At 45.6% G+C, this 26537-nt stretch overlaps 1 protein-coding gene across 3 annotated transcripts in view; it reads right to left on the bottom strand.

Moving 5' to 3' along the window:
* The window catches only part of LOC147017882 (E3 ubiquitin-protein ligase TRIM13-like), a 75899-nt gene that overhangs the window by 14007 nt on the left and 35355 nt on the right, over positions 1 to 26537 (bottom strand). The window contains exon 1 of one of the 3 annotated variants that reach the window (XM_085896964.1): positions 106 to 577. The exons of the other annotated variants lie outside the window; for them this stretch is intronic. Within the exon in view, the coding sequence (XP_085753090.1) occupies positions 106 to 408 (303 nt within the window). The 5' untranslated portion in view covers positions 409 to 577. Of the gene's footprint in view, positions 1 to 105; positions 578 to 26537 lie in introns of those variants that run through there. 3 annotated transcript variants of the gene reach the window in all.

Raw genomic sequence — 26537 nt, 5'->3', positions numbered from 1 at the left:
GTGTGTGCTGTGCGTGCAGTGCGTAGTGTGTGTGCAGTGTGTGCAGTGTGTGCAGTGTGTGCTGTGTGTGCTGTGTGGTGTGTGTCAACATTCTGTTCGCAGTACCTGTCCTCCGTGGTCCTTGCACGTTTCAGCGTCAGCCCGTTGTCGGGTAAAAGTCTCCAACACTGCGGACAGGGCGTAGTTGACCGGCAGGTCGCGGGCTCTCGAGGCCTGGAAAGTCCGCTGGCATGTCGGACATCGCGATGCGAAGCCCCGGATCAGGAGGCCTTTTCTTCTGGGTGCGGCCCGCACTAACAGTGCGTCCAAACATCGGCTGCAGAACGTGTGCGCGCACGGCAAGGATCGCGGATCGCACAACACGGAGAAGCACACGGGACACGTGAGATCGTCTTCGAGGCCCTCCATGATGTTCGTGAATCACGAGGCGGTTACGAATACAGAAAAGCGGTTTCAAGTTGCGGATAATTTCCCTCCTTTTGTTTCTTTTCCACCCCTCACAAACTGTTTCCCTCCCCACAGAGCAACACCAGCTGTTGGTTGTTCCTCACAACTCCCCCCAATTCATAGATGTGCCTCAACTGTCCTTTTTTTTTTTTAAAGTTTTTTTTTTTTTGTAGGATCTCCCTCCGTCCATTCGATATTTTACGACATCAATACAATGCAGCATTACCTTGGTATATATTCCAAAACAAGTTAAAGTTAAAAAAAAATGTAACTGACCTAAGCGCAGGAAAACATACAAATCGAGCTAAAATATACTTGAATATACACCTCCAAACATCTTGTCGTTGTATGTGCTCGGCGACTGCGTTGCGTGAGTGGCAAACATGACTGTATGTCTGCGATAACGTCCTCATAGTCCAGGCAAAATAAGGTTGGACAGACATGGATCGAATTGCAACAGAATTCTTTTTCCCACAATGCATTTCTCTGGAGTCCTCAGAGCACCATTCAAAAAGTCTTTAAGGAATCTCCGTTGCGGAAATGTTTATAATTTGATGATAAATCCGATATGGCCAGCACATATCACTATCTCGCCATGTCCTTGCTCTCCAGTGACGCGTCTTGCCGAAACAAGCCCAACAACACTTGTATTCTGCTGCTGGATATTTCAGATGATGGAAAACATTTCGAACTGTTAAATCGTGCGAAATAATCTCCAACGAGCCAAACCCGCGCTCCGCGCGAAGTTTCTAAAGTGAGGGTTCTTTATGACGTCAATATATCCCGTGTTCACAAAGTGATTTATCAAATTTCTTTATGTACAATGTTTCTTGTTACATTTTTTGCGTCAAATTCACCTTCTGAGGGAGTCAGCACGTGCAGAAGAGGGTTTTACATTACAGACACTGTTTTCCAGAAGTGGCATAACACCTCTCAGCGGTGACGGTCTGTCGACGACAGACGTAATGTCGTCAGCGAATGACCGATGATGCCGTGACGTCATTACGCCTCTCAGCCAGACGGCGTCAGAACAAATCCAATCGGGGGGCATTAGGGTAACCGCGGGGGTGGGGGGAATTAGGGTAACCGCGGGGGTGGGGGAATTAGGGTAACCGCGGGGGTGGGTGGGTGGGGGAATTAGGGTAACCACGGGGTGGGTGGGTGGGGGGAATTAGGGTAACCGCGGGGGTGGGTGGGTGGGGGAATTAGGGTAACCGCGGGGAGGTGGGTGGGGGAATTAGGGTAACCGCGGGGGAGGTGGGTGGGGGAATTAGGGTAACCGCGGGGGAGGTGGGTGGGGGGCATTAGGGTAACCGCGGGGGTGGGTGGGGGGCATTAGGGTAACCGCGGGGGAGGTGGGTGGGGGGAATTAGGGTAACCGCGGGGGTGGGAATTAGGGTAACCGCGGGGGTGGGTGGGTGGGGGAATTAGGGTAACCGCGGGGAGGTGGGTGGGGGGAATTAGGGTAACCGCGGGGGAGGTGGGTGGGGGGAATTAGGGTAACCGCGGGGGAGGTGGGTGGGGGGAATTAGGGTAACCGCGGGGAGGTGGGTGGGGGGCATTAGGGTAACCGCGGGGGTGGGTGGGGGGCATTAGGGTAACCGCGGGGAGGTGGGTGGGGGGAATTAGGGTAACCGCGGGAGTGGGAATTAGGGTAACCGCGGGGTGGGTGGGTGGGGGGAATTAGGGTAACCGCGGGGGTGGGTGGGTGGGGGGAATTAGGGTAACCGCGGGGGAGGTGGGTGGGGGGAATTAGGGTAACCGCGGGGGAGGTGGGTGGGGGGAATTAGGGTAACCGCGGGGGAGGTGGGTGGGGGGAATTAGGGTAACCGCGGGGGAGGTGGGTGGGGGGCATTAGGGTAACCGCGGGGGTGGGTGGGGGGCATTAGGGTAACCACGGGGGAGGTGGGTGGGGGGCATTAGGGTAACCGCGGGGATGGGTGGGGGGGAATTAGGGTAACCGCGGGGGAGGTGGGTGGGGGGCACAAACTGCCGTTCGAGAACTCAATGTATGATGTAAATGCTTGATAATAAGAGTTTGGCGTCAACAACCCAGTTCCAATTTAAAAACATGCCACAAAGTCTCTCTCTTACACACACACACACACACTGAACGCACGCACACACACACACACACTGAACGCACGCACACACACACACACACACACTTACACACACACACCGCTCCCACACACACACACACACACACACACTGCACACACACACACACAAACGCACACCGCACCCACACACACTCATACGCACGCACCCACCCACACACACACACACACCCACGCCCTCACACACGCACACACACAGACGCACACACACACACTGCTCCCACACACACACACACTGCACACACTTACACACAAACGCACACCGCACCCCGACAGACTCATACGCACGCACCCACACACACACACACCCACACACACACACGCACACCCACGCACACACACACGCACACACACGCACACACACACTCACACACACACTCTCTCACTGCACACTTCATAAAATATAGCCGTCGTGCAAGATATATATATATATATATATATATATATATATATATATATATATATATATATATATATATATATATATATATATATATATATATCTCTCTCTCTCTCTCTCTCTCTCTCTCTCTCTCTCTCTCTCTCTCTCTCTCTCTCTCTCTCTCTCTCTCTCTCTCTCTCTCTCTCTCTCTCTCTCTCTCTCTCTTCTCTTCTCTTCTCTTCTCTTCTCTTCTCTCCTCTCCTCTCCTCTTCTCTTCTCTTCTCTTCTCTTCTCTTCTCTCTCTCGGCACGCACATGCAAACGCAAGGGGCTGTTGCTCAGTCTCTGGCGGTACGTGTGGAGCCTGTGTTGCTTTCTCTCTTCTTATCATCTTCTCCTCTCTCTAATGTATTTTTTGGGGGTGTTCCTTGTGTATAAATTATTATCAATGCTTTATCAATTACTTGAAAATTGAATTGGTTTCTTCTCTTCTTTTTTCCACTCTTGTATTTAATCCTTTGCTTTGTTGTATTGAATTTTTACCCTTTATACTTTTTTGTAATAAAAGGACATAAAAGTCAAAGTCTGTCTCTGTCTCTCTCTCGCCCTCTCGCCCTCTCGCCCTCTCGCCCTCTCTCTCCCCCTCCCCCCCACCCCGTGCGCATCATCAGAACACCATTTGAAATAGACTATCTACTCCACTCTACAGACACAGACACAGACACAGACAGACACACACACTGTGCACGTCATTAGAACTCCATTTGAAATGGACTGAAAACTCCACTCTTCCCGAATAAATGCAGACAGAGCCAAAAATCATTCAACATTTTGCGTCATAATCATGAAAGCCAAGGCTGGCATCATAACGTGCATTAAATGCATGGCTTACCTTTAGAAGAGTTGCACACACATACACACACACGCACGTGTTGGCGAGTGGTGCTGAACCTCCAAAGAATGGTGTCCTTCCACTCAGTTGTGCATTTTTGGCTTAAGTCCCTCTCAAACGCTAGCTGAACCAACTGGGTCATGTTTGAAAGCAGTCAGGACACTTGGCATTCCGATCAGATGTGTGTGGTACTTTGAGAGGATGTGCTGTGCAGTCCAATCCTCCTTGATTGGATGTGATTTTTTTTTTTGTGAGCTGAAAAACTGATTTGCAACTTTGTACTCTGTCTCAATTATAGGCGATCGTGACAGGTCCAGAATATGCTTCACAACCTTTACATCAAGAAATGTATCACTCTCTGGGTTCAGTGCCACAAGTGCACGAGCCAACTGTGAGTTGCGCTCACTGAATCTGTGATCCATCTCTCCAAGCACTGAATCAATGGTGTTGTAGTACAGTCTCTGAAGTTTTGTTTTTTCGTCATCATCTCTGTGCCCTGTAGTTTCCATAACGACATACTCATCCATATTCGTGTTCGCTTTGCGTCTCCGTTTGGGGATCGTGGGTCTCAGTGATGCGCTGGCAGCCGTGGCCATGTCCCACACCTTATTAAACTCCTCGTCACCCCAAGGTTTCAGTACACAAGCTGTTGCACTAGCCACGATATTTAAACCTGTCATCAAGTCGGTGTCTTCTCTCTGTAGAAGCTTGTTTGCTGGGTCCAACAGGACAAGAACTATGCGCACTAACTTGGCAATGAATGAGAAACTGGGCTTGGTCATCTCGCATTGCAGGCCCACAGCCTCCATTCGTCTCAATGCTCCATAGGTCAGCACAGTGTCATTGAAGGATTTTTAGAATGACTGACACAGTGGCATGATGTCCTGCCCATCTCTGTTCCAGAAGGCGTTTAAGATGCACAACCATTCTAGTGCACAGAAATTGTGGGCTTCTTGCAGAATTTGTAGAGGGCATTACACACATGAAAAAAGTCCACTACAGCTGTCTCTGCTAACATTGCGTGGACTACCACAAAGTGTAGCTGGTGGTTAAGACTGTGTACATAAGGTATCTCATGACCTAGTTTCTCTTGCAGTAGCTTCTGGATGCCACCATGCTGCCCAGACATCAGAGCAATCCCATCAAATACCTGGCTTAGAATCATTGATGTGTCCAGTCCAACTTAATTTAGCTCTGCTTGCTCTCACTGAAACATATTGGCGCCAAGCGCCGTCTGACTTGCTAATGCCAACTGTACGTTATGAGCGCGTTTATCTTGAGGTAATGACAACAAATCAAACCAGTAGGTCATAGGTCAAGCACCAGACCAATGAGCATACTACTTCCCCAAATGTGACCTCATGCAAATATGACCAACAAGGTGTGTTGTTTTTCTTTCTTTTTTTGTTTTTATTTCATTTCATTTAGCGAAAGTTTTTCACTTTTTATATGATAAATATAAATTAATTAATAAAATGCAAAGTTTAGCACCAAAAGCTTGGCCTGCAGGTGGGTGGGGCACAATAACTCATTTGGGAGGCGTGGCCCGCGAATGCCCCCCCATGATGCCGACCCTGCTCTCAGCGGTGACAGTCTGTCGACGACAGACGTAATGACGTTAGTGAATAACTGATGCCATGACGTCATTACGCCTCTCAGCAGTGACGTCACAGGTCGCCATGCAAACGAATGTAAAAATTAGAAAATCGCCAAAAATTCCCAAACCTGTCTGTCTGGCGTGATCTCACATGTTGTACATTAGACCACAGAGCACCTGCATGCTGAAAGTGGCGACAATCCGTCTGGCAGTTTCAGAGGAGATACGTCCACAAAATATGGCTGAGCGTATTAACATAATAACTCACATCATATTGCATGTTACCCCTGTTATTATTTTATTAAATTTACAAATTGTTCCCTTTTTAAGGGCATCCACAAATATTATTAAATGAAAATATTCTACTTTTATGAAAAGAACATAAATTCGTAACTAATTGCTTTTTACAATTACTACACGTCGATGTTGTGTTATCCTTTTCAAAAGAAAATTGTGTTCTCTCAAGACCACGCAATTCATATTGGCATAAACTTTTATACAAGTTATATCATTCAGGTTTCTGATCGAGAACTTTGATCAAAAAATCACTGTTCTTGTATCCCTTGATATAACATATAATATTGTTGCGGTGCCGGGTACCGAGACACCAGCTTGTCACTGTGGAAGAAAATAATTATATTAATGTACTCTCAATTATAATTGTTGCTGGTACTTTATAAATATAATTTTTACGCTATAAGTTGAATTGGCTGTCAGTTATGCTTCCTTTCAGCCAAGAGTCTTTTGACCTAAATGTTGATAAAAGGAATGTCTTGTTATGGAACAGGGTGACCTGGTTGATAATGCTGAAACTTTTGCCATGATTATGTCATTCGCTTTTCACCTAGTGGACACGTATTGCAATTGGAGTTCTTTTGCCTAATGCTTATCAGCCCCCTCCACTCCCTGCAAAGAACATATAAATGCCAGGAAATGTAATCTTAGTTTAGTGCAAATCATTGTAGATGTTTACCATCTCAGTGGCTTGGACTCCATAGTACTATGTTAATAAAATTATCTGATGTAATGTACTTTCCGTTGTGGACAGTGAATTAATTGTGGCTTTCATTTGAGTAACAGGATTTACATCGAGTCGGTTAAAACGTTAACTACAAAATTCTACAACATCACTCAGGGGGATTAATCCCCGGTTGTCCTCGGTAGAGCCGGACCTGGGGCCACCGATCACAATTAACGTTATGGTACGGTGGGTTGTTTTAAAACCACAAACGCCACTCAATCAACCAAGAGTTCCAGTGTCCGCCGTCTAATTATTCCGTTTAACTAGAGGTCACGTGGTTACCTGAGCGGGAAGCGCACCTTCGGCAAAGCACCAATATTATCTGATTAGATTTTAATTAGGGCGGCCGAGCGTTTTAACCGCTGGTGCGTGCCGACGATTTTTTTGGTCAAATCTGTGGGATTACCTCCCAGTCTATCTCGGTTCGAACAATGCCAGACCAATAGAAGGAAAGGACAAACACGGACAGGTTGTCAATCGACAAATAATTTATTAATAAAAAAAAATAAAAAGAACCTTTTATTTGCTGAGGTAAATAAAGAATTTCAAAGCAAAATCAATCAAAATGCCAGGAAAGAGCAGATGCTTATCAGGGGTTGACTTACAGCTAAACACAGACAAGGGTACCCAGCAGATGATTCAGGGGGAGGGGAGGGGGAGAATCGTCTCGCTCACCAGAAAGTTGTTGGTGAAGCGAAAACGTCCTAAAAATGCGTGCGTTCATGTCACGTCCGTCGCCAGCACCCAGCTTTGCCGTGCATCCTCTCGCGGGGCAGCCTTGAACGCCAGTCGACATCTGGAGGGCACCGAGATCGTCCATCACGGGTTTAGACCCTTGTGTTATTGGTGATCGGCCCGAGCCTCACTTGTTGGCGGCACTGCTCACACCCACACGCGCACCGCACGCTCGCTTGACGAAGCACTGGAAGGCTGAGTTGTCTCTTCGGCGCCGGTTAGACACCCGCTTCTTGGTCGCTTCTCTCGCCCTTTGCTTTTTCCTCTCTGGACTTTTTCTCCTCAGACCTTTTCTCCTCAGAGAACGTCCCTTTTTCGCTCATTTTTTATATCTCAGAACGTCTCTCCTCACAAAATGTCTCTCCTCACAGAATGTCTCTCCTCACAGAGCGTCCCTCTTTCGCTCGTTTTTTTTATATCTCAGAACGTCTCTCCTCACAAAATGCCTCTCCTCACAGAACATCCCTCTTTCGCTTTTTCCTCACTTTTTTATATCTCAGAACATCTCTCCGCACAGAACGAACCTCACGCTTTCTCTCGCTCGTTTTTATATCCCCGGGCCGTCTCCACGGGGTGACGTCCGCCCCAAGCTCACCCCGCCCCACCAGGGCACGGTTACCATGACGACCCGTGCGCTCTCAAAAAAGGCGGGCGTCGGAGCTCGCGAAAGAATGTTGCTGAGGAAAAACGAGGGCGGGCTTCAGAGCTCGTGAAAGAAATGTGTGTGAACGTGTCTGTCGTAAAGAAAAAAAGCTTCCCATAAAAGAGGGGATCTATCCTTTACCCTTCTCAACGCATCACATTTAAATTCCCATTAGACATGGGGATGGGGCAAATCTGAACATGCATTTAAGGAAATAACTGTCTGAGGACCTGGATGTGTGGATGCATTCATCAGACAGGATTCTGATATCCGTAACAATATATTAGAAATGAACAAATTCCACCCTTCGCTTCACTGATGGGAATACGAAAAGGTGGGGGAGAGAAAAAGAGAGTGGAGAGAAAGAGAGGGGTGGGGGAGAGAGAGAGGGTAGGAGAGTGTGGAGGTGGAGGTGGAGGGGGGAAGAGAAGAGGGGGAGCAAGGAGGGGTGGGGGAGCAAAGAGGGGTGGGAGAAGGGAAGACATCGTGAGGTGAGAGGAAGGGAAGGCAGACGTGTGGTGGAGCGTTAATTACGATCCATACTGTCTCATCAAAATGATTCTGCGTAAAATATCAGTGAAGGTGGAAACAAAATATTGTCAAATCCATTTTCTACCGGTCATACTCTAAATACCACGCAGACAAACACCGCCTGTGTAAGATAACTGGTTTATTCTTCCATTCCGAATCTGCATCTCGTCTTGCGAGATCACCCACGTGATCCAGATAGAGCCGCAGGAACTGCTTTACATTACAGCCTGGACACGTTCGGAGACAAACACCACCCGGAGAGGAACACTGCCCGGAACACGTCCGGACTCAAACTCCCGTCTGAACATAAACACTGGCCGGACGCGTCCGGAGACAAACACCGCTCAGACGTAAGCACCACCTGGACACGTTCAGACACAAACACAACCTCGATGCATCCGGAGCCAAGCTGTCTGGAGACAAATGCCGCTTGGACATGTCTCGAGACAAACTCCCATCCGGAGACAAACGCCCGTCCGGATAAAAACACTGGCCAGATGCATCCGGAGACAAACAAACACCGCCGAGACGCTTCTGGAGACAACACCGCAGGGACGCACACAACACAACAAAGAAACATCGCCCGGTTTCATCTGGAGACAAACTCTGTCCTGACACATTCGGAGGCAAACTCTGTCCATACATGTCCAGAGACAAACACCACCCAGAGGTAAAGACCGCCCAGACATGTCTGGAGGCAAACACCGTCTGGACATAATTACCGCCCGGACATGTCCGGAGAGTGAAGAGAGAGATGTGTGGGAGGGTGCTGCTCTGTATGAGATATCGGGGGGTGGGGGGAGGGGGAGAGGGAGCGAGAGAGAGAGGGAGGGATGTGGAGAGGGGAAGGGGTTTGGGAGGAGGTAAGCATGAAGGGAGGGGTTCTCAACTTGTGTTTGGCAGTGGGACTTGTGGAAAAGGGGTGGGGGTAGTGCAGGATTGAACAAAATGGGGTACGTTAAAATAGCACGTCAATACAGCATGCGGAGACCACCGGGAGATAGGGGGTTTGGGAGTAGGTAAGCATTGCATGTGGGGAGGTGAAGGGAAGGCAGCACAAGGGAAGGGGATGGTGGTGTGAGCAGAGGGGTAATGAAGGTAGGGGGCAGGGAAGGTGAGGGCAATAATGAGGGCAATAATGAGGGGCAGGGAAGGCAAGGGCAATAAACGTGCCCAAACAGCAACATTTTCTTTTTGACTGCCGGATTCAATATAAAAACTGGCGGGAGCATATAGAATCCACGCTCTCTACTGTACCTGGCAAAGGCCTGCCTGCAAGCATGGCTGCATTCTTGCAGATACAGTGACCTTTGTACCCCTCTGGTCGGCTCACTCTGAATCTGATTCGTACTTACATGTGGGAGAAAGAGGGAGAGGGATGGGAGAGAGAGAGAGCGAGAGAGAGAGAGAGGGAAGGGAGGGGATAGTGGGAGAGGGCAGGGGTCAGAGAGAGGGAGAGGGGGAGGAGAGGGGAGGGGGAGAGAGAGGAGGGAAGAGTGCAGAGGGGATGAGGAGGGGGGGGGATTCCGGCAGATGTGACGTCCATATTGGCATCCATCCGAGAGATGGCACATACAATGATGAATCACCATGCCTGTGAAACACCAGGATGACAATTTATAGCCGGCTTCAGATTCGTGGCTTCAGGACTTCCGACACCATGCAGTGATCATAAGCAGGAACCAGACACCATCATTGTACCAGGTCTCACTGTCGCTTTATTCAATCTCACGAGAGTAACTAAAAAGAACAATAACAACAACAGGAAGCTTTCCCAGGATGACAACATGATCAGGTATCAACGCAGCTCACAAGCAAGTACAATAAAACAAGTACTGCACGAATCTTCCCGATTGAAGGAGGCAGACGAACCAGGAGAAGAGGAGGAAGGGGGACTTGGAACTTTTTCTCTCACTTTTCAAATGTGAAAATTGCGCATGTCCCAAACCATTCTACATTGGTGTGGCTGTCGTCTCTCGCAAAACGTAGCGACCTGAGCAATGGGGGTAATATCTGCTTATTACGTATGCAAAAGAGAGTCAAAATTGAGCCATTTCGCCAGTATTGTCACGTGGATGAATTTATTCCCAAGCGTCACCACTGGAGGGCGACATCTTCAGCTTGATGAAGTTGAGTTTTGGCAAGTTGGCTGTTGCCAGGTTCCTCAAACTTTAGTAAAGCCCCTTAACACAAGGATGTGATTTGAAGGCGGGTATTAAAGGCCGTAAGGCTGACAGGACCAGTTTTAGCAAAAACTCACTAGCAGTTTAACAAGTTCGCCCAGAATTTATGTATTCTCATAAAAGCATGACTCATTAGGATGTATATGTTACGTGCGACATCAAATATCAGAAGTGTAATGCCTTGGGAAATCCCCTGTTTTTCAGTGTAAAGAGTGATTAAAATACACTGGCATTTGCTCTTAGCATCCTTGCTAAGTTAGCAAAGATGCTCAACATTGATGTTGTTAGCTGTTAGGCCATATTGTTAGCTCAACATTGATGCAATATATTCTACAGTATCTCTTGAAAAGAGTGAGCCACTGTGTTTCGATCTCTTAATGAAATTCGAAATCCCTGTCCGAACTAACATACAAGGTGCACTGCATCAGCCACACTTCCAGCATTGATGCAACCAGCAGCCATGTACTGCATACAAATGAAGGAATGAACCACACCGTCAACAGAGACTGGGAGGCTGAACCCTTGAAAAGAGTTGACAAATGTCATCATGGGGAAAAAGGTATCAAAGAAACATGGCAAGGCTATCATCTGGAAAAGAGTCATCCTCCTTCGGGACAACATACCTGACCACACATCCAGATCAGTCTATCATCTTTCCTTGGTCGGAAAAATGAGTACCAGCTTACTGGTAACAGGAGGCACTGCGTCAGTGGCATAGGTATGCCCCCATAAAATAATACAGCCAATAAATAAATAAACCAATGTCTCCCGCAGGGTGACCCGTATCTTGCCAAAAGGTAACCACGTGTGACTTCTTTAAGGTCATACTGAGGTGAACAGAGCTGCTATCCACCAGGAGCGACTCCTTGAGGAATATCTGCCTACGAGAGATTCCGATGACAATCGTTCTACAGAGTAACCATGAAAAATATGCGTTTGCCTCATAACGTCACCAAATGACGTCATAATGTCTCAAGCTTGACATATCTAGAAAGCACTCATCGAGGTGTTCAATTTGAGGTCCTACACGATATGGTTCCTAAAACTTGAAAATTTGACCTTGGGGTTAAATATGTTTGACCTGAGGCGCTAACCATGAAGGTCAAGGCCAATCGCCACCAAAAATTAATCAGCTGAGCGCCAGACCATGAACTATATTCCCATGAAGTTTGAAGATGATCCGATCAAAATTACTCAAAAAATAAGGGTTTCGTCGACTCCCCTGATTTGCGACAAAGTGACCTTGACCTTTGACCTTGACCTTCAAAATTTTGTGCACTGAAAGGGACCTCTATAGGCCTCTGATATGCCAAGTTACAAAAATTTCCAATGATAACTGTAATCTGCAGAATTTTTATACATGATTACAGACAAACCAAAAAAAAACAAACATACAAGCTGACTAACATATCTTGCAAAAACTTCGTTTTGGCAAGATAACAAACATGTCCAAAGTTAGAAAGTAGCTGTGAGAGATAATAATAACGAGAAGAGCACTCTTCGACGTCATGATGTCACATGGGGGTACAACTTTCCCTGTTTTTTTCAGCCAAACTTGCAGCGACGTTTCCAGCGATGCCTGGATGGAAGAGGCATGACCAGCCCTCCCCCATGGGACGGGAGTGTCAGTGATAGGTTACTGGGGATGTTTGGGGATGTAGGACCTGTAGAAGGGTGCTTCTGTGCTTTCCTTCGATGCTGGGAGGAAATCACGAACGATAAATTAATTTTCTTTATCATCTCCATCAGCTTCAAAGTCAAATTGGAGTCAGGAGAACATCTCTGCTGCAGGATCCAGTATGACGAGCAGTGAGCAGCCAAATCCAGGGCCTTCTCGAGAAAAGGGCAATCGAGGAGGTAGGGAATTACCACAGTCGATGCCTGTCGACTGTATTTCTCATCTCCAAATGCTCCGGGGTGGGGCAGGGGATTGAGGATGATTCTGAATTTAAAATTCAGTACATCAGCAGCCCCTTTTCACGTGGACATACTCCATTCCATCCTGCTACTACTGACGCCAAGGGATTGGGCAGTAAACCTGAACTTCTGAGATGCATACCTGCATGTTCACATGCATGTCAAGTACCTTTATCTATTGGGGTTTGTCGTGGGGGATCAGATCTTTAGATATACTGTCCCAATCTTTGGCCTCAAGCCTGCCCCCGAGTCTTCACCAGACTGGTTTAGGCGGTGGTGGCGACACTCCCTCAACAAGATACTATCATTTTTTGCAACCTTGACAACTCACTGCTAGTGGCAAGGTCAGAGCAACTCTTCTGGGATCATTTGCAGACTACCATCACACTGGTCGAATGCCTCAGCCTCTATCAATTGGGAGACCAGTTTGACTCCTTCCCAATTCCCCTCTTTCCTCGGGGGTGGACCTAGATATTCCAGCTCAGTTGGTATATCTATCCACCCATTAGATAGAGAAGATTAATTTGAGGTCATCTTGACTGACCTCTCCACAATGACAGCCATTCAAAACACTTTGACACAAAGAACCATATAATAGGTTAGTAATAATAGCGCAGGCTTTGATGGGGCCAATGGTCTCCTCCTGCATCGAAGTTCCTATTAAAGGTACTAAAGGATCAGTTTCAAAATGACGTATCCACCAACTGCGAATGGTGACAATTTCCCTTTCGTCTCACGTTTCGATTTATTGGTTTTGGTTTCGTTTCTTGGTCTTGATTTCTTGGCTTCGAAGTATGGTTTTGTTCAATCGAAGGAAGGTAGTTTCAGTAGCGTAGTTAGAGTTTGTGGCACCCAGGGCGAAAAGTCAATAATAACACCCCACAGGCAAGAGCATAGTCTGGAATTTCTATTGGGGAGCCACATAAAAGAGCTCTCAGCTTCTCCAGCAGGCTCAGCAGCAGAGTCATGGAAGTTGTTCAAAATTAGGATAAATTTATATTTAGTTATGATCTTCTGAGTTGATTAGCATGAATTCCAGTGTGACGGAATCACTCGTTTAATGAGTTTATGGACATATCCACCTAGGTCTGAGATTATCGCCGTTTTCCATGAGAATGGAGGTAAAATCGTGTGCATGAAAAAGCATGGAATATGATCCACACTTTTAAGTTCCATCCAGTAGTCTAGCGTCGGCGGTTCGATTTTGGGGAATGACTTAAATTTCGTGATGGAATCACGCACACAAATGACGTTTTCCGATACTAAGTGTAAATAACGATATATCTGCTATTGTTCAAAAGATAAAAGGATCAGTGATATTCAAGCCATTCTGGGCTTTAGTGATGCTGATCAAATCAATACACTCTTTTAATTGGGGCTAATTTTGTGAGATCCCCGGTTAATTGAAACTTGTGACGGAATCACAGAGTCGACGTGACGGAATCACGACTGCAATTTCTTGGGGTTAATTAGTTTATAATTGATCAAAGACAATGCGTGAGAATGTTCAATGGATTTTATTAAACATCACAAATGGGGACAAGGTAATATTGTCAAAGTAAATTATTAGTTAGTGGAACAATGAATGAAAACGAAGCAACCGGTAATCTGAGTTAACAAGTAACTAAATGGCAGCTAGTACCCTAAAGGCAGGCCTACTTCTTATGGTGATGAAGGAACATTCAAATATCTGGTACGTCTGATCGCAACTACTAGTACATAATTATTCTGCACATTCGTCACAGATGAAATTATCCCCCGTTCTCCGTAAACCCCCGCACATGTATCATGGAACCACGTGGAATAAAGCGGACATTGGATCCAGGATCTGAATCCTGGTTGTCGTCGTCCCAGTAGTTTCCGTCACACAGACCACATACATTGCTCTGGTCGTCCCTATCGATTTCAGCTCTTCCCCGTGGTCTGGTCACACACGATTTCTTTTTTCTCGCCTTCTTCAGCTTCTTATTCTTTGTTGACGGCTTAGAAGTGGCACGGGAGGGGCTAGCGTTGGGAGTCACTTCGTTGTTCGAAGAACCCGGATCTGAAATAGTACATCGTCGTTTTTACTCAATAGTAAGAGGTTTTAAATGAACAAGAGTCGATAGGTATAAGAGTAGACTTTTTAATTGGGTGTGCCGACAGCCAGGAAGATATAAAATTAAGTTACATGCTTTACCGACGGATGGCAGTGTGACTGTTGCACAATGTAAAGGAGTCACTAACCTGGTGCGGCATTCTGCAACTCAGGAGGTAAGGTGGGGGTTACATGGTCAGGTGGCGTGATCAGGCCGAAAAGTCCAACGTCCACAATTGATGTGCAGTGATATTTGTGCCAGCGGCGCAATAACGGGTTAATATCTGTGTGGCACATCTCAATACTCAGCTCAACTCCCCAGCTTCTTATCCGTACCACCACATTACATTGTTAGTATTGCAAGAAAGTTTCCTCTGTGTATTATTTGTCATATATATATATATATATATATATATATATATATATATATATATATATATATATATATATATATATATATATATATATATATATATATATATATATATATATATATATATATATATATATATATATATATATCCCCAAAGCAGTACAGAGTTTGTGATCCCGTCACATTTTCGTGATTCCGTCACGCTCACCAGCCGTGACGGGCTAAAATGACAAAAGTCTGAATTTCTGGCGATAAAGCATGCAAATGTACTATTGGTTATTTAGTATTTGATTAGCCTGCGTTGAATCTCACGAAGCTAGAAAGAAATAACAACAGAAATCGTGACGGAATCACAAAAATCGCACAAAGCGACAGTTCAAATGTATCCCATAGTTGCACAAGCTTGGTCTCAACTATCATATGAATTAAACAGCCATCTCAAACATAAACGTGTGCAGCTTCTTTTCCTGATCATATTGATATGTAATATAGTTTACTTACCTCTCGGAATAATGACAAGTCTCCATATTTGACGCGGGGAAATAGTCGAAATTCGCATGTGGCGAAATCTTCATGCTCGTTGCTCATGTAACGTTCATGTAACGTGTCATGTTACACAGAAATAAAATTCGCTTGCTTGGATTGGCCAAAAAGAGGAATTTTTAACATATATCGGATGTTAATGTATATCAAAAACGAAAATAAGAGAGAATCCGAGCTGTTTTTAATTTTTGTTGTTTGGTTGACGTTCAGATGGACTTCATGTTAGGCTAATGAACTACAAAGAATCCTGAAGAATTGCCATGTTTCTTTCCGCACGCCATGTTTAGGTGTAATAGGTTCTTCCATGGCATGGCATTCTAATTACAAAATAAATAACAAGAACAAGAATATTATTAGTAACATTTGACAATAATAAATACCAACACATAGTTTCCACCCTGGTCCAAGCAGAAGCGCAGACCTGGGCTTGGTGAAAAGCAGGCTAATGCTGAAGCAGTACAGCAGACAGGTATACTGCAAGGCCATTAACAACAACTACATCAAACATGTATGAATCATGGTGTGGTATTTCTCTGGCCTAGACTCTAGAGGCTAGAGCTGATGAGTCAGAGCAGTAAAGGAAGGCAAGGTGAGATGAGATGTTCCGCATGTGAAACGCCGTGATAACAGTTTTTATCTGGGTCGGCATTTGAAACCAGGCTAGGTATCGATCGCTTGCAAAGTCCAACTCAGTCCCAAAACGAAACAACAGGTCAAACGCTTCAATCGCCATTACCTTACAACAAATCAAATCCAATTCAGTGCTAGGAAACATCCGAACTTAACAAGTGTAACATCTACAGTTCATCACAAGTCAAGTCTGTTTGGTCGACGACTGATACGACCACTTCGAGTACGAGTTATGCATGAGGTCACTGGGTGAGCTGTAGACACTGACGGGGTGACTGCTCTGTCTGGCTCACCCAGATCTACAGGAGGTGGGTGCAGTGTCACCAGCAGAAGGCTTCATGTCTGACGAACAGCTTGAGCATCATGGGCCTCACTGGTAGCATTATCGGTATCAACGAAAGACTGATCGAGAGTAACACCCTCATTGGCTACACTGGTGCTCTTACGTAAATGTCGACGGTTAAGGCGATAAGTGTCACCCGTTTCTCAGGACTGAACAACATACGAACGTGGATCAGAATGCTGCTTCACAATCACAGCTGGTATCCACCTTTTGGAACCCGTAGGAAGCTCCATTCTAACTTCATCATTCTGATGTAATGGTAGAAGATGTTTCAGTGAGTGACGATCTTGGTAGAACTTCTGTTTTGCTTTTTCCAGGTCAAAGTGCCTTTTCACAGCATCACAGTCATAAGCTATAGGCACCAGAGGACCTTGGGCAATGGGAAGGGAATTCCTCGGACGTCTTCCCATCAGTAGATGAGCCGGTGATAGATGAATGCCTTCCAGTGGAGTTGTGCCATAATGCAGCAAGGCCAGGTGCTTGTCTGTAGATTTTCGCCAGAGTCGTTTTACCATTTGTACAGCCCTCTCGACCTCTCCATTTGAACATGGAGATATGGGACTAGAGGTTCTAAGAATGATTCCATGATCTTTGCAAAATTTCCTCAAAGTTGTGAGTTGTACATAGTCCCATTGTCACTCCGTAGAGTCTCTGGTAGACCATGTCAACTAAACTGTGCTTTTCATCGCTCAAGAGTTGTACTGCAGCATAAATCCTTAACTTCTTTCACCTCAATGAATTTGGAGTTATAGTCAACCGTTATCAAGTATGTCTTAGCATCAAACTGGAATAGGTCTGTCCCAATTTCACTCCACGGTAGATTCAGTGCAGGAGTCGGTTTCAGGGGCTCAGCAGGCAGGCAATTTTGATAGTCTGCACACTTGGAACAGTTCTGAACAGTTTGCCCTTTGTCCGCATTCACGGAGGGCCAGTATAGAACCTCCCTAGCTCGTGGCTTACACTTGAATATTCCAAGATGTGATTCGTGAATCAGGCTCAGCATGCGGAGTCTCAGAGTAGGTGGTATGACAATTCGCATGCTTTTGTATACGATGCCATCCATAACCGAAAGTTCACTTCGGCAATCCCAGTATGGTCGAAGACAGAATGATACATATCGCCTGGCCTCTAGCCATCCATCAAGAATTATGGACTGTAAATTACCGAGTTCTGACTGAGTAGCATTTTGAAGATCCGCATACCTCTCGTCAGAGATGGATAGAAAGTCCAGCATTGAAATATGCTCCAAGTTGTCCAGTTCCAAATGATTATCTGGCAAGTACGCTCTAAAAAGGATGTCTGGAAGTTGCATATCCTCCCTTCTTCTGTCCTGAATGTTGAGGTCATACCATTGCAATCATAGTAGTATGCTCTGCAGTCTCATTGGAGCGGACAGCAACGGCTTCTTGGTGATCATTTCCAGAGGCTTATGATCATTGTAGACGGTGACTGGTTTCCCAAATTTATAACAATAAACCTTCTTGCAGGCATGAACTATGGATTTGTGGATCTCCTTCTCCATTTGTGAATACTGTGTCTCCATTTCCGTAAGAGTCCTGGAACTGTATGTGACAGGACGGTTGTCCTGAAGGAGAACTGCACCAAGTCCACTTCGGCTAGCATCACAGTGAATCTCGATTGGTTTGTTAACATCGAAGTAATCAAGAACAGGCGGAGAACAGCAAAGTTCCTTCAGCCTCTCAAATGCTCTGGCTTGAGCCGGTTGCCATTGACATTCAACGTCTGATTTCAGCAGCTCTCGGAGTGGAGCTCACTCGTCACTCAACCGAGCGATGAACTTTGACAGACACGTGATAAATCCAATGAAGCTCCTCACAGCTTCCTTATCGGTCGGAATCGGCTTACTATGAACTGCCTCAACTTGACTGGATCAGGCGATAATCCATCAGCAGACGGTATGTGTCCTACGTACAGTACCTGTGACTGGTGGATTTTGCACTTCTGCAGATTCAACTTCAGATTGTAATTTGTTGCTCACTCAATAACATTTTTCAGAATTTGATCATGCAACTCCACGTTTGGACCAGTTACAAGAATGTCATCCATGATCACGAATGCTCCATCTATGCCTTCAATCATCTGGTCCATAATCCTCTGAAAAATTTCAGGTGCACATTTCAGTCCAAAAGGAAGCCGAAGCCAACTGTACCTACCAAATAGTATATTGAAACATATCAGATAGGACGATTCTTTGTTCAGTTTGATTTGTAGGAACCCTGACTTCGCGTCAGGCACTGAGAATACCATGAAATCAGGTATACTTGCAATGACCTCCTCAACCGTGCACATGGGATGGTACTCCCTCTTGATGACTTTGGTCAGATCAAATGGATCAAGACAGATTCTCAGTTTGTAATTTCTGAGAGATACCACCATTGAGCTGACCCATTCAGTTGGTTCATTAACTTTGGCAATTTATTCATGGGATTCCATCTTCCCCAGTCGGGTTTTAATACGTGGCAAAGCGTGTACTACTCTCTTCACACCAGGTTGCAATTTCATTGTACACATGCCTGGCAGAGTTCCAGTAGTTCGCACTAGGTCCAGATATTCCTTCAACTCAGCAAGAATGTCACCGGGGTCCACTTCATTTCCAATGGAATCGAGTCTGATGATCAGACCCAGAATTTCAGCTGTACCTCCAGATATTATGTTTTTCCTGCGAAAGAGCGACCACTTCAAATGTGGTGAATGTCTTCCCATGGTACTGAATAGGAAGACCCACGGCTGCTACGGGTTTTATCCTGTGATTTCAGTTGGTACACAATACCTTTGCTGATTGACGAAGTTCGGCAGTGCACGTGAGAGGCTGATAATCAGATAATGTCATTGTGTTGCAGCGAGCTCCGGTATCAATTCTGAAGGTCACTTGCCTTCCTGATACCAAGAGAGGCCGCCTCCATTTATCACCTCATGATGCGGCCGTTGTCTACAGTGCACCGATACATAGAATTTTCCCATTGATTTCATCCGTGTACTCGGTTGTATCAGTACAAGCACCATCCAACTGAGTTTCAACTGAATGTATGCTGGCACGACAGCAAGCTGAAAGCCAATGGTTCGGTTTGTTGCAATAATAGCAGGTGGATCCAATTGCTGGGCAGTCACCATGATTCCATGCATGGTTAGGATCCTTACAACAGTGGTGGCAGCTGTCCTTATGCTGGGGTCTATTCGGGGTTGATTTCCTGTGTGATGGAAATTGTGGTGCTGGGTTCAATTGCGGTTTTGACCTCGCTTGTTTGGAGTGTACTGCAGCTTTACTCGTGTCCTCATCATAGACAATGCGAACTTGAGTCCTTGAAAGCTCATATTGCTGAGCTACTTTAAGAGCTTTGGCCAGCGTAAGTTCCTCACTTCTGTCTCGCAGTCCAAGAGAATGAGACACAAGTCCTTACCAAAGTTGTCAAATGATTCCTCGGAGCTTTGTTTCCTCTTGAACAGCCAATGCCTCGCGATGCGCTTGTTTTTTCGGGGATGAATGTGAGATTCAAATTTATCCAGAACTTTGTTGAGGTCATCCTTCTCACCTTCGATCCATTCAAAAGTCTTGTATATCTCTCGTCCTTGTTCTTGGATCCATGTTCCAAGCCAGGCGGCCTTGCGTTTGTCAGGCAGACCATCCAATGGACCGTCAAACACAAATTCAACGTGATTTCACAATCAAACAAATTCCTGATAAAGCCATCCGGGCTGCACACTAAGTGCGTTCTTTATTTTTTCTAGTTCCGTTGAGATAACCAACACCAACAACAACAAAACTCAAGCTGTTTCTGAATAGCAGGGACTTCAAACGTACATTACAAGGTTGAAAGGAAAAGAGAAGATGATGAGGAAGTTGTCGAACTAACTTGATACGTGATCCTGGTCATCGCTGTCCAGTACGGCGGCGCGAGACATGACTGGATTTTATCGACACGTAATCTATACTAATAATTCTTAGTGTGTGTGTGTGTGTGTGTGTGTGTGTGTGTGTGTGTGTGTGTGTGTGTGTGTGTGTGTGTGTGTGTGTGTGTGTGTGTGTGTGTGTGTGTGTGTGTGTGTGTGTGTAAGTGTGTCTCCTCCAAAACTCCAAAAACACAAAACCTAGCAGCTTAAAAATTTGCATGCAGACGAAGAAAACTCCAAGGAAGTGCAAGAGTGACAAGTCTGAAGACGACGATGGTTCACGAGCGGTATTTGACGATGTAGATTGTTTCAGAAGTCAAGGATGAGACAATGTGATAATTTTTGAGCAAGTTATAAAAATGATCAACATGATGTGGTACGAGTGACAGGTTATTAGCTGCAAAATATCGAAAACCCGGTTTCGTTCAACAACTTTCAAAATTTGACCTTTCCATAACCTTTAAAGGTCAAAAAACAATGTTGTGGACATTAAAATAAGGAAACAGGATACGTGCTATAGCTTATTGGAGTTAGTTTGTTGAAGAAGGTCGAAAACCCGGTTCGATTCCCACAACTTTGAAAATTTGACCTTTGTGAACTTTAAAGGTCAAAGGTCAAGGATTATGACCTTTGGTGCAAAACTTCCTCTGGAACATTTCAGGAACAATATAACGTCATATAGGCTATATGGCATTTTGCACTCCTCGGATTATCCATACATTGATGAAATCAGCGTAAAAACAAACTTGAAGGGGGCGCCACGGGCAAGGTGTTCGAGATAGAGAAAAATGGTTTCAAGACTTTAGGTGGGGAATGACCTCAAGATTATGCATAAAAAATATTGTCATCCGAGCTCTCAAAGTTTGGGCGGTCATATGATTTTTATGTCAAAATTCACAATTTTCTAAGTTCGTGACCTTGTGGCCTTGACCTTGGGACGAAAATGAAAAATCGAGGTCTGTGGGGCTATGCAGGTGCCATTGGGCTAACCAAATACCGAAACCCCTGTCAGATTCGACAAACCCCCTAAAAACACATGTTTTTTGGCCGTGGCTCTGCCCATAATGGGCGCACCACACCCATTCTCAGGAAAAAACAACTAGATCATGATATAAAACCACCATTCAGGTCCCGTAGGTGAGATATCTCTGTAAGTACATGTGTAGTTAGCCCCAAACCCGTTGTTTAGAGGGAATAAATGTGATTCATTCGGGCTGCGACCCTTTAAGATAGCCGTTTTTCTGTTCTATCTTTATTTTGAACCAACCACGTCTCAACCGCCATCACACAACAACCACCAACCGCAACGCCGCTTCACAACAACAACAACGCCAACAGCCACGACCTTTACCTTTACAGCTCGCTCCCGCAAACATCGCATCACCGCCATTCCAAGCGTCACCGTGGCCATGGACCAGCACTTTGGACCCTCCACCACCTTCGCCTCTCCTTCTGCGGCCTCTCCTTCTTCTGTAAGTGTGTCTCCTCCACAACTCCAAAAACACAAAACCTAGCAGCTTAAAAATTTGCATGCAGACGAAGAAAACTCCAAGGAAGTGCAAGAGTGACAAGTCTGAAGACGACGATGGTTCACGAGCGGTATTTGACGATGTAGATTGTTTCAGAAGTCAAGGATGAGACAATGTGATAATGTTTGACCAAGTTATAAAAATGATCAACATGATGTGGTACGAGTGACAGGTTATTAGCTGCAAAATATCGAAAACCCGGTTTCGTTCAACAACTTTCAAAATTTGACCTTTCCATAACCTTTAAAGGTCAAAAAACAATGTTGTGGACATTAAAATAAGGAAACAGGATACGTGCTATAGCTTATTGGAGTTAGTTTGTTGAAGAAGGTCGAAAACCCGGTTCGATTCCCACAACTTTGAAAATTTGACCTTTGTGAACTTTAAAGGTCAAAGGTCAAGGATTATGACCTTTGGTGCAAAACTTCCTCTGGAACATTTCAGGAACAATATAACGTCATATAGGCTATATGGCATTTCACACTCCTCGGATTATCCATACATTGATGAAATCAGCGTAAAAACAAACTTGAAGGGGGCGCCACGGGAAAGGTGTTCGAGATAGAGAAAAATGGTTTCAAGACTTTAGGTGGGGAATGACCTCAAGATTATGCATAAAAATATTGTCATCCGAGCTCTCAAAGTTTGGGCGGTCATATGATTTTTATGTCAAAATTCACAATTTTCTAAGTTCGTGACCTTGTGGCCTTGACCTTGGGACGAAAATGAAAAATCGAGGTCTGTGGGGCTATGCAGGTGCCATTGGGCTAGCCAAATACCGAAACCCCTGTCAGATTCGACAAAACCCCTAAAAACACATGTTTTTTGGCCGTGGCTCTGCCCATAATGGGCGCACCACACCCATTCTCAGGAAAAAACAACTAGATCATGATATAAACCTCCCACCAAAATTTTATCATGATCGGATCAAAACCCACGGAGCTATGCTCGGGACAGACAGACAGACAGACAGACAGACAGACAGACAGACAGACAGACACACACCAATAACGAATATGGTGGTCACTTACTGACTCGTGAACCAAAAATTGGGTGTTTGGGTGAATTAAAACACACCTTATGAAGATAATTAACGGCCTTATTTAATTATATCCATTATCAGGTGCCATCCTCGGCCAGCTCACTCTATGGGGTCTTAAGGCGTATCCTAAGTAACTTCGCTGGGGTCTGAAGCTGCCATGTTTTTTGGCCTGCTCAACCATGCCTTGACTTTGAACAGGCTGCAACGATTTCTTAACGATAAAGTTTTTCTTTTCACTTTCCTCACTCATATTATTGAATGCCTGTTAATCACAGCTACGAATTGCTATATACATCACTTTTGTAAGTGCTGTAGTTTTCAAGTTAGGAGCTTGGAGCGATTTCATGCATTGTAGCTATAATATTGTTGTGGTTGAGGAAATTCGCAAACCACCATTCAGGTCCCGTAGGTGAGATATCTCTGTAAGTACATGTGTAGTTAGCCCCAAACCCGTTGTTTAGAGGGAATAAATGTGATTCATTCGGGCTGCGACCCTTTAAGATAGCCGTTTTTCTGTTCTATCTTTATTTTGAACCAACCACGTCTCAACCGCCATCACACAACAACCACCAACCGCAACGCCGCTTCACAACAACAACAACAACAACAACAACAACAACAACAACAACAACGCCAACAGCCACGACCTTTACCTTCACAGCTCGCTCCCGCAAACATCGCATCACCGCCATTCCAAGCGTCACCGTGGCCATGGACCAGCACTTTGGACCCTCCACCACCTTCGCCTCTCCTTCTGCGGCCATTCCCGCACCACTTGTGGGCACCGAACGTCAGGCTGTCCTGGACTCGTACAGGGCGCGCGCCGAGCCACGGGTACAAAGTGCGGCCTTTCCGAGGAGAAGTCGGATCAGGAATGATAAACGCCCACTTCTGATCCGTCCAATCAGCAAGCGCGGGGAGATTTGGCCCCGCCTCCAGGCGTCGGAGTAGAATCGATATATGCAAATTTGAGGATCAGGGGAGATTCACGCCCCTTTTTCTCCCTCCAATGGGCGAGCGTGGCTCCACCCCGAGCTCGTTCTGATCCAGAAATTTGCATATGGGATCTCCTACACCACTATAAAGCGCCGAGCGCGGGGCGAATTTAGTCAGTTTTGGGCTCGGGCGAGTTGGAGAAGTGTGGCAGTGGCAGAGTGTGGCAGCAGCAGTCAAGACGGGTCTGGAGGAGAGTCAGTCTGTCGGGGTTCGGAGCCTGTCGGGGAGCTGCAGAGAGGGGAAGCCGGGAGCGCGGTCAAGGTCGCAGTGGAGTCGCTCGTCGCGGGACCCAAGCAAGCCAGCTATCCTCTTTCCCCAGAGCATCAACAATTCCCCCCTTCCTCCCCCCCCCCACACTGAGATAGTGCGGAAAGGGGGCCCCGTTCCCACCCCATGCCAAGCAGTGCCAACGAAACCCGCGGAGGAGCGTGGAGTCGGGGCACTGCCACCACATTTGCGGCTCATCACAAGACGGGTAGGCTCCACCCGGTCTCGCGCCCACAGGCCCCGTCTGTCCCCTTGTATTTGAGGGTGGCCCTTTTCTTTTGCTTTTGAGTATATGTGTTTTCGGCGCCGTCTGTAAAGTAAAACTGTGTAAGTGTTGCCATGTGCTCGCCTAGTCGGTTGTAGATCTGCATTGTTGTGTTTCTTTTGTAGCATCTGCTTTTGGTGCATAATTGTTGTAATTGTATATGTGTGCTCTCCGTGTGCCGCGGAATAAATGTGCCTTATGTTGAACTGTTTTCCCGTTTCACTTAGTCTTTTCTTTAATTGAATCTCCATCTTACTTCACGTAAAGGGTTGGTAGTGGGCTTAATACACCCGATAATTAATCGGAACCGTCGAGGTCGACGATATAACACCGCTCGGTTATCCCGATAGTACGGAACGGGTCGCTTCAGTGGCCCGTGTCCGGAGTCGACCTGCGGTGAGGTGCGATCGCCCGGTCTACCCTCCGTGTGGGTACTTAGGTAGGTCAAATTTGGCGAACAACCCTATCCCACGCGGGGGGCCGATTGGCACGATCGTGGTGAGGCCGAAAGGCCCACCCGTGACTAGTTCCCGGCGTTAGTCCGAGAGGGTCACGACAGAATTGTCCGTCCGGTGGGCGACGTGCTGCGATTCGAGTTACGTGGCCGCTCGCACGCCGGCGGGCGCAAATTCGCAACAATATATTTTCCACGATCTACTCTCATGGACTAATTAAAGTATATCATCGAAATATTTCGGTTTTGATATGAGGATCGGATATCGTCCGGACCAAATAAGTGTCGAAATCTGGAGTGAAATCTGATAATTTAAATAAATAACGAGTCTTATAACTAAGCTGATATACCTATTTACTTTAAGCAAGCAAGGCTTTAATCCCACGTGTTAATGTGTCATGCAAGCAAGGCTTAAGTCATGCAAGCAAGGCTTTAAGCAAGCAAGCAAGGCTTAAGTACTTTAACTAAGTTCCTCCTTCTCCATATATACACAAGGAACTGTGAAATTTCCAAAGCATTAAACTTTTCTTTTTGTACTGTTTGGAGAATTATATTGAGTGAACAAAGATTTAGGAATGTGCCAAAATTAACCAGCTTCATTGAGCTATACGATTTAATGCGTTCACTGCTGGAACTCGCGCTCTGTCCCCCAGAGGGACTGCTTATCCATAGCGTCTGCCAGATCTGTGTATATTTTCGGAGGTTTTGCGAGGTGCTCTGCAAGGAATCAAAGCAAATCTGGTGAACAATGGACATTTTAAAATAATTATAACGTTTGCGCGGACCGATATACCATGTGACGCGTGCGCAGATGAGCAGGCAATGTGGCGGATTGTCTGCAATGTTTATTTCATGGGCGATTAAACTTTGTGATGTCTCTCGAGTTGTTCTACATTAAACAGCAACTCTTTTGTGGGTATAGGCATTATTTGAACAAATTCATTTTATTTATTTAGCTGCTGCGGATGCGGTGAAGACCGGCTTTCAAGTTAAAGGGATCCTATATGGTATGTAACCACAGCCTGGCCAGCCGTTCCTTATCAACCATTTAATTGGAGTGCTTGCTTGGGTGCTTAAGCCACTTACTGAGTGCCACACAGTCGATGGTGGTATAGTTTGTGTCCTGATCGGGATGTAACAGTCGGCAGTTGCTTCAAGGTAGAGATACATGATTTACAAAGGTTATATGGTTTCTCTTTGTGAGTTTCAAAGCAAAATATATTTGATAACACCCGATTTCCGAGCCGTTTGCCATATGAACGTGTTTTGTAAATCCAAGCTAAATTTTTTTGAATCACGTTAAAACTGAAAAAATAAAAATTCAGTACATACTGTTACTTATGGTGGCATAACCAACTTGCTCTATGCCTCACATAAAAACTATTATGATACATTTTGCATCCAAACAATACAATAATTTGCCTCAAGTTACTTCAAGAAGTTCAACAACAAATTGAGATTCAACTTACCTCAATCCAAGGGTCGGGTATTAAAGAGAAAACATCGAAAATGGAGCCGATCAGTCCTTCCGCTCGTATGATGGGAAGAATGCGGAAGTGCAAGAATGCGAATATGATGCCCAAACGTCACAGGAAGTCATCAAACAACTTGCAAAAACAACAGCTTTTTTTTTTTTTGTATA

Source organism: Eptatretus burgeri, chromosome 10, assembly GCF_056783735.1.
Source record: "Eptatretus burgeri isolate ZD-2024b chromosome 10, Ebu_testis_v1, whole genome shotgun sequence".
NCBI classification, from domain to species: Eukaryota; Metazoa; Chordata; class Myxini; order Myxiniformes; family Myxinidae; genus Eptatretus; species Eptatretus burgeri.
This window is presented reverse-complemented; position numbering and strand designations above follow the sequence as displayed.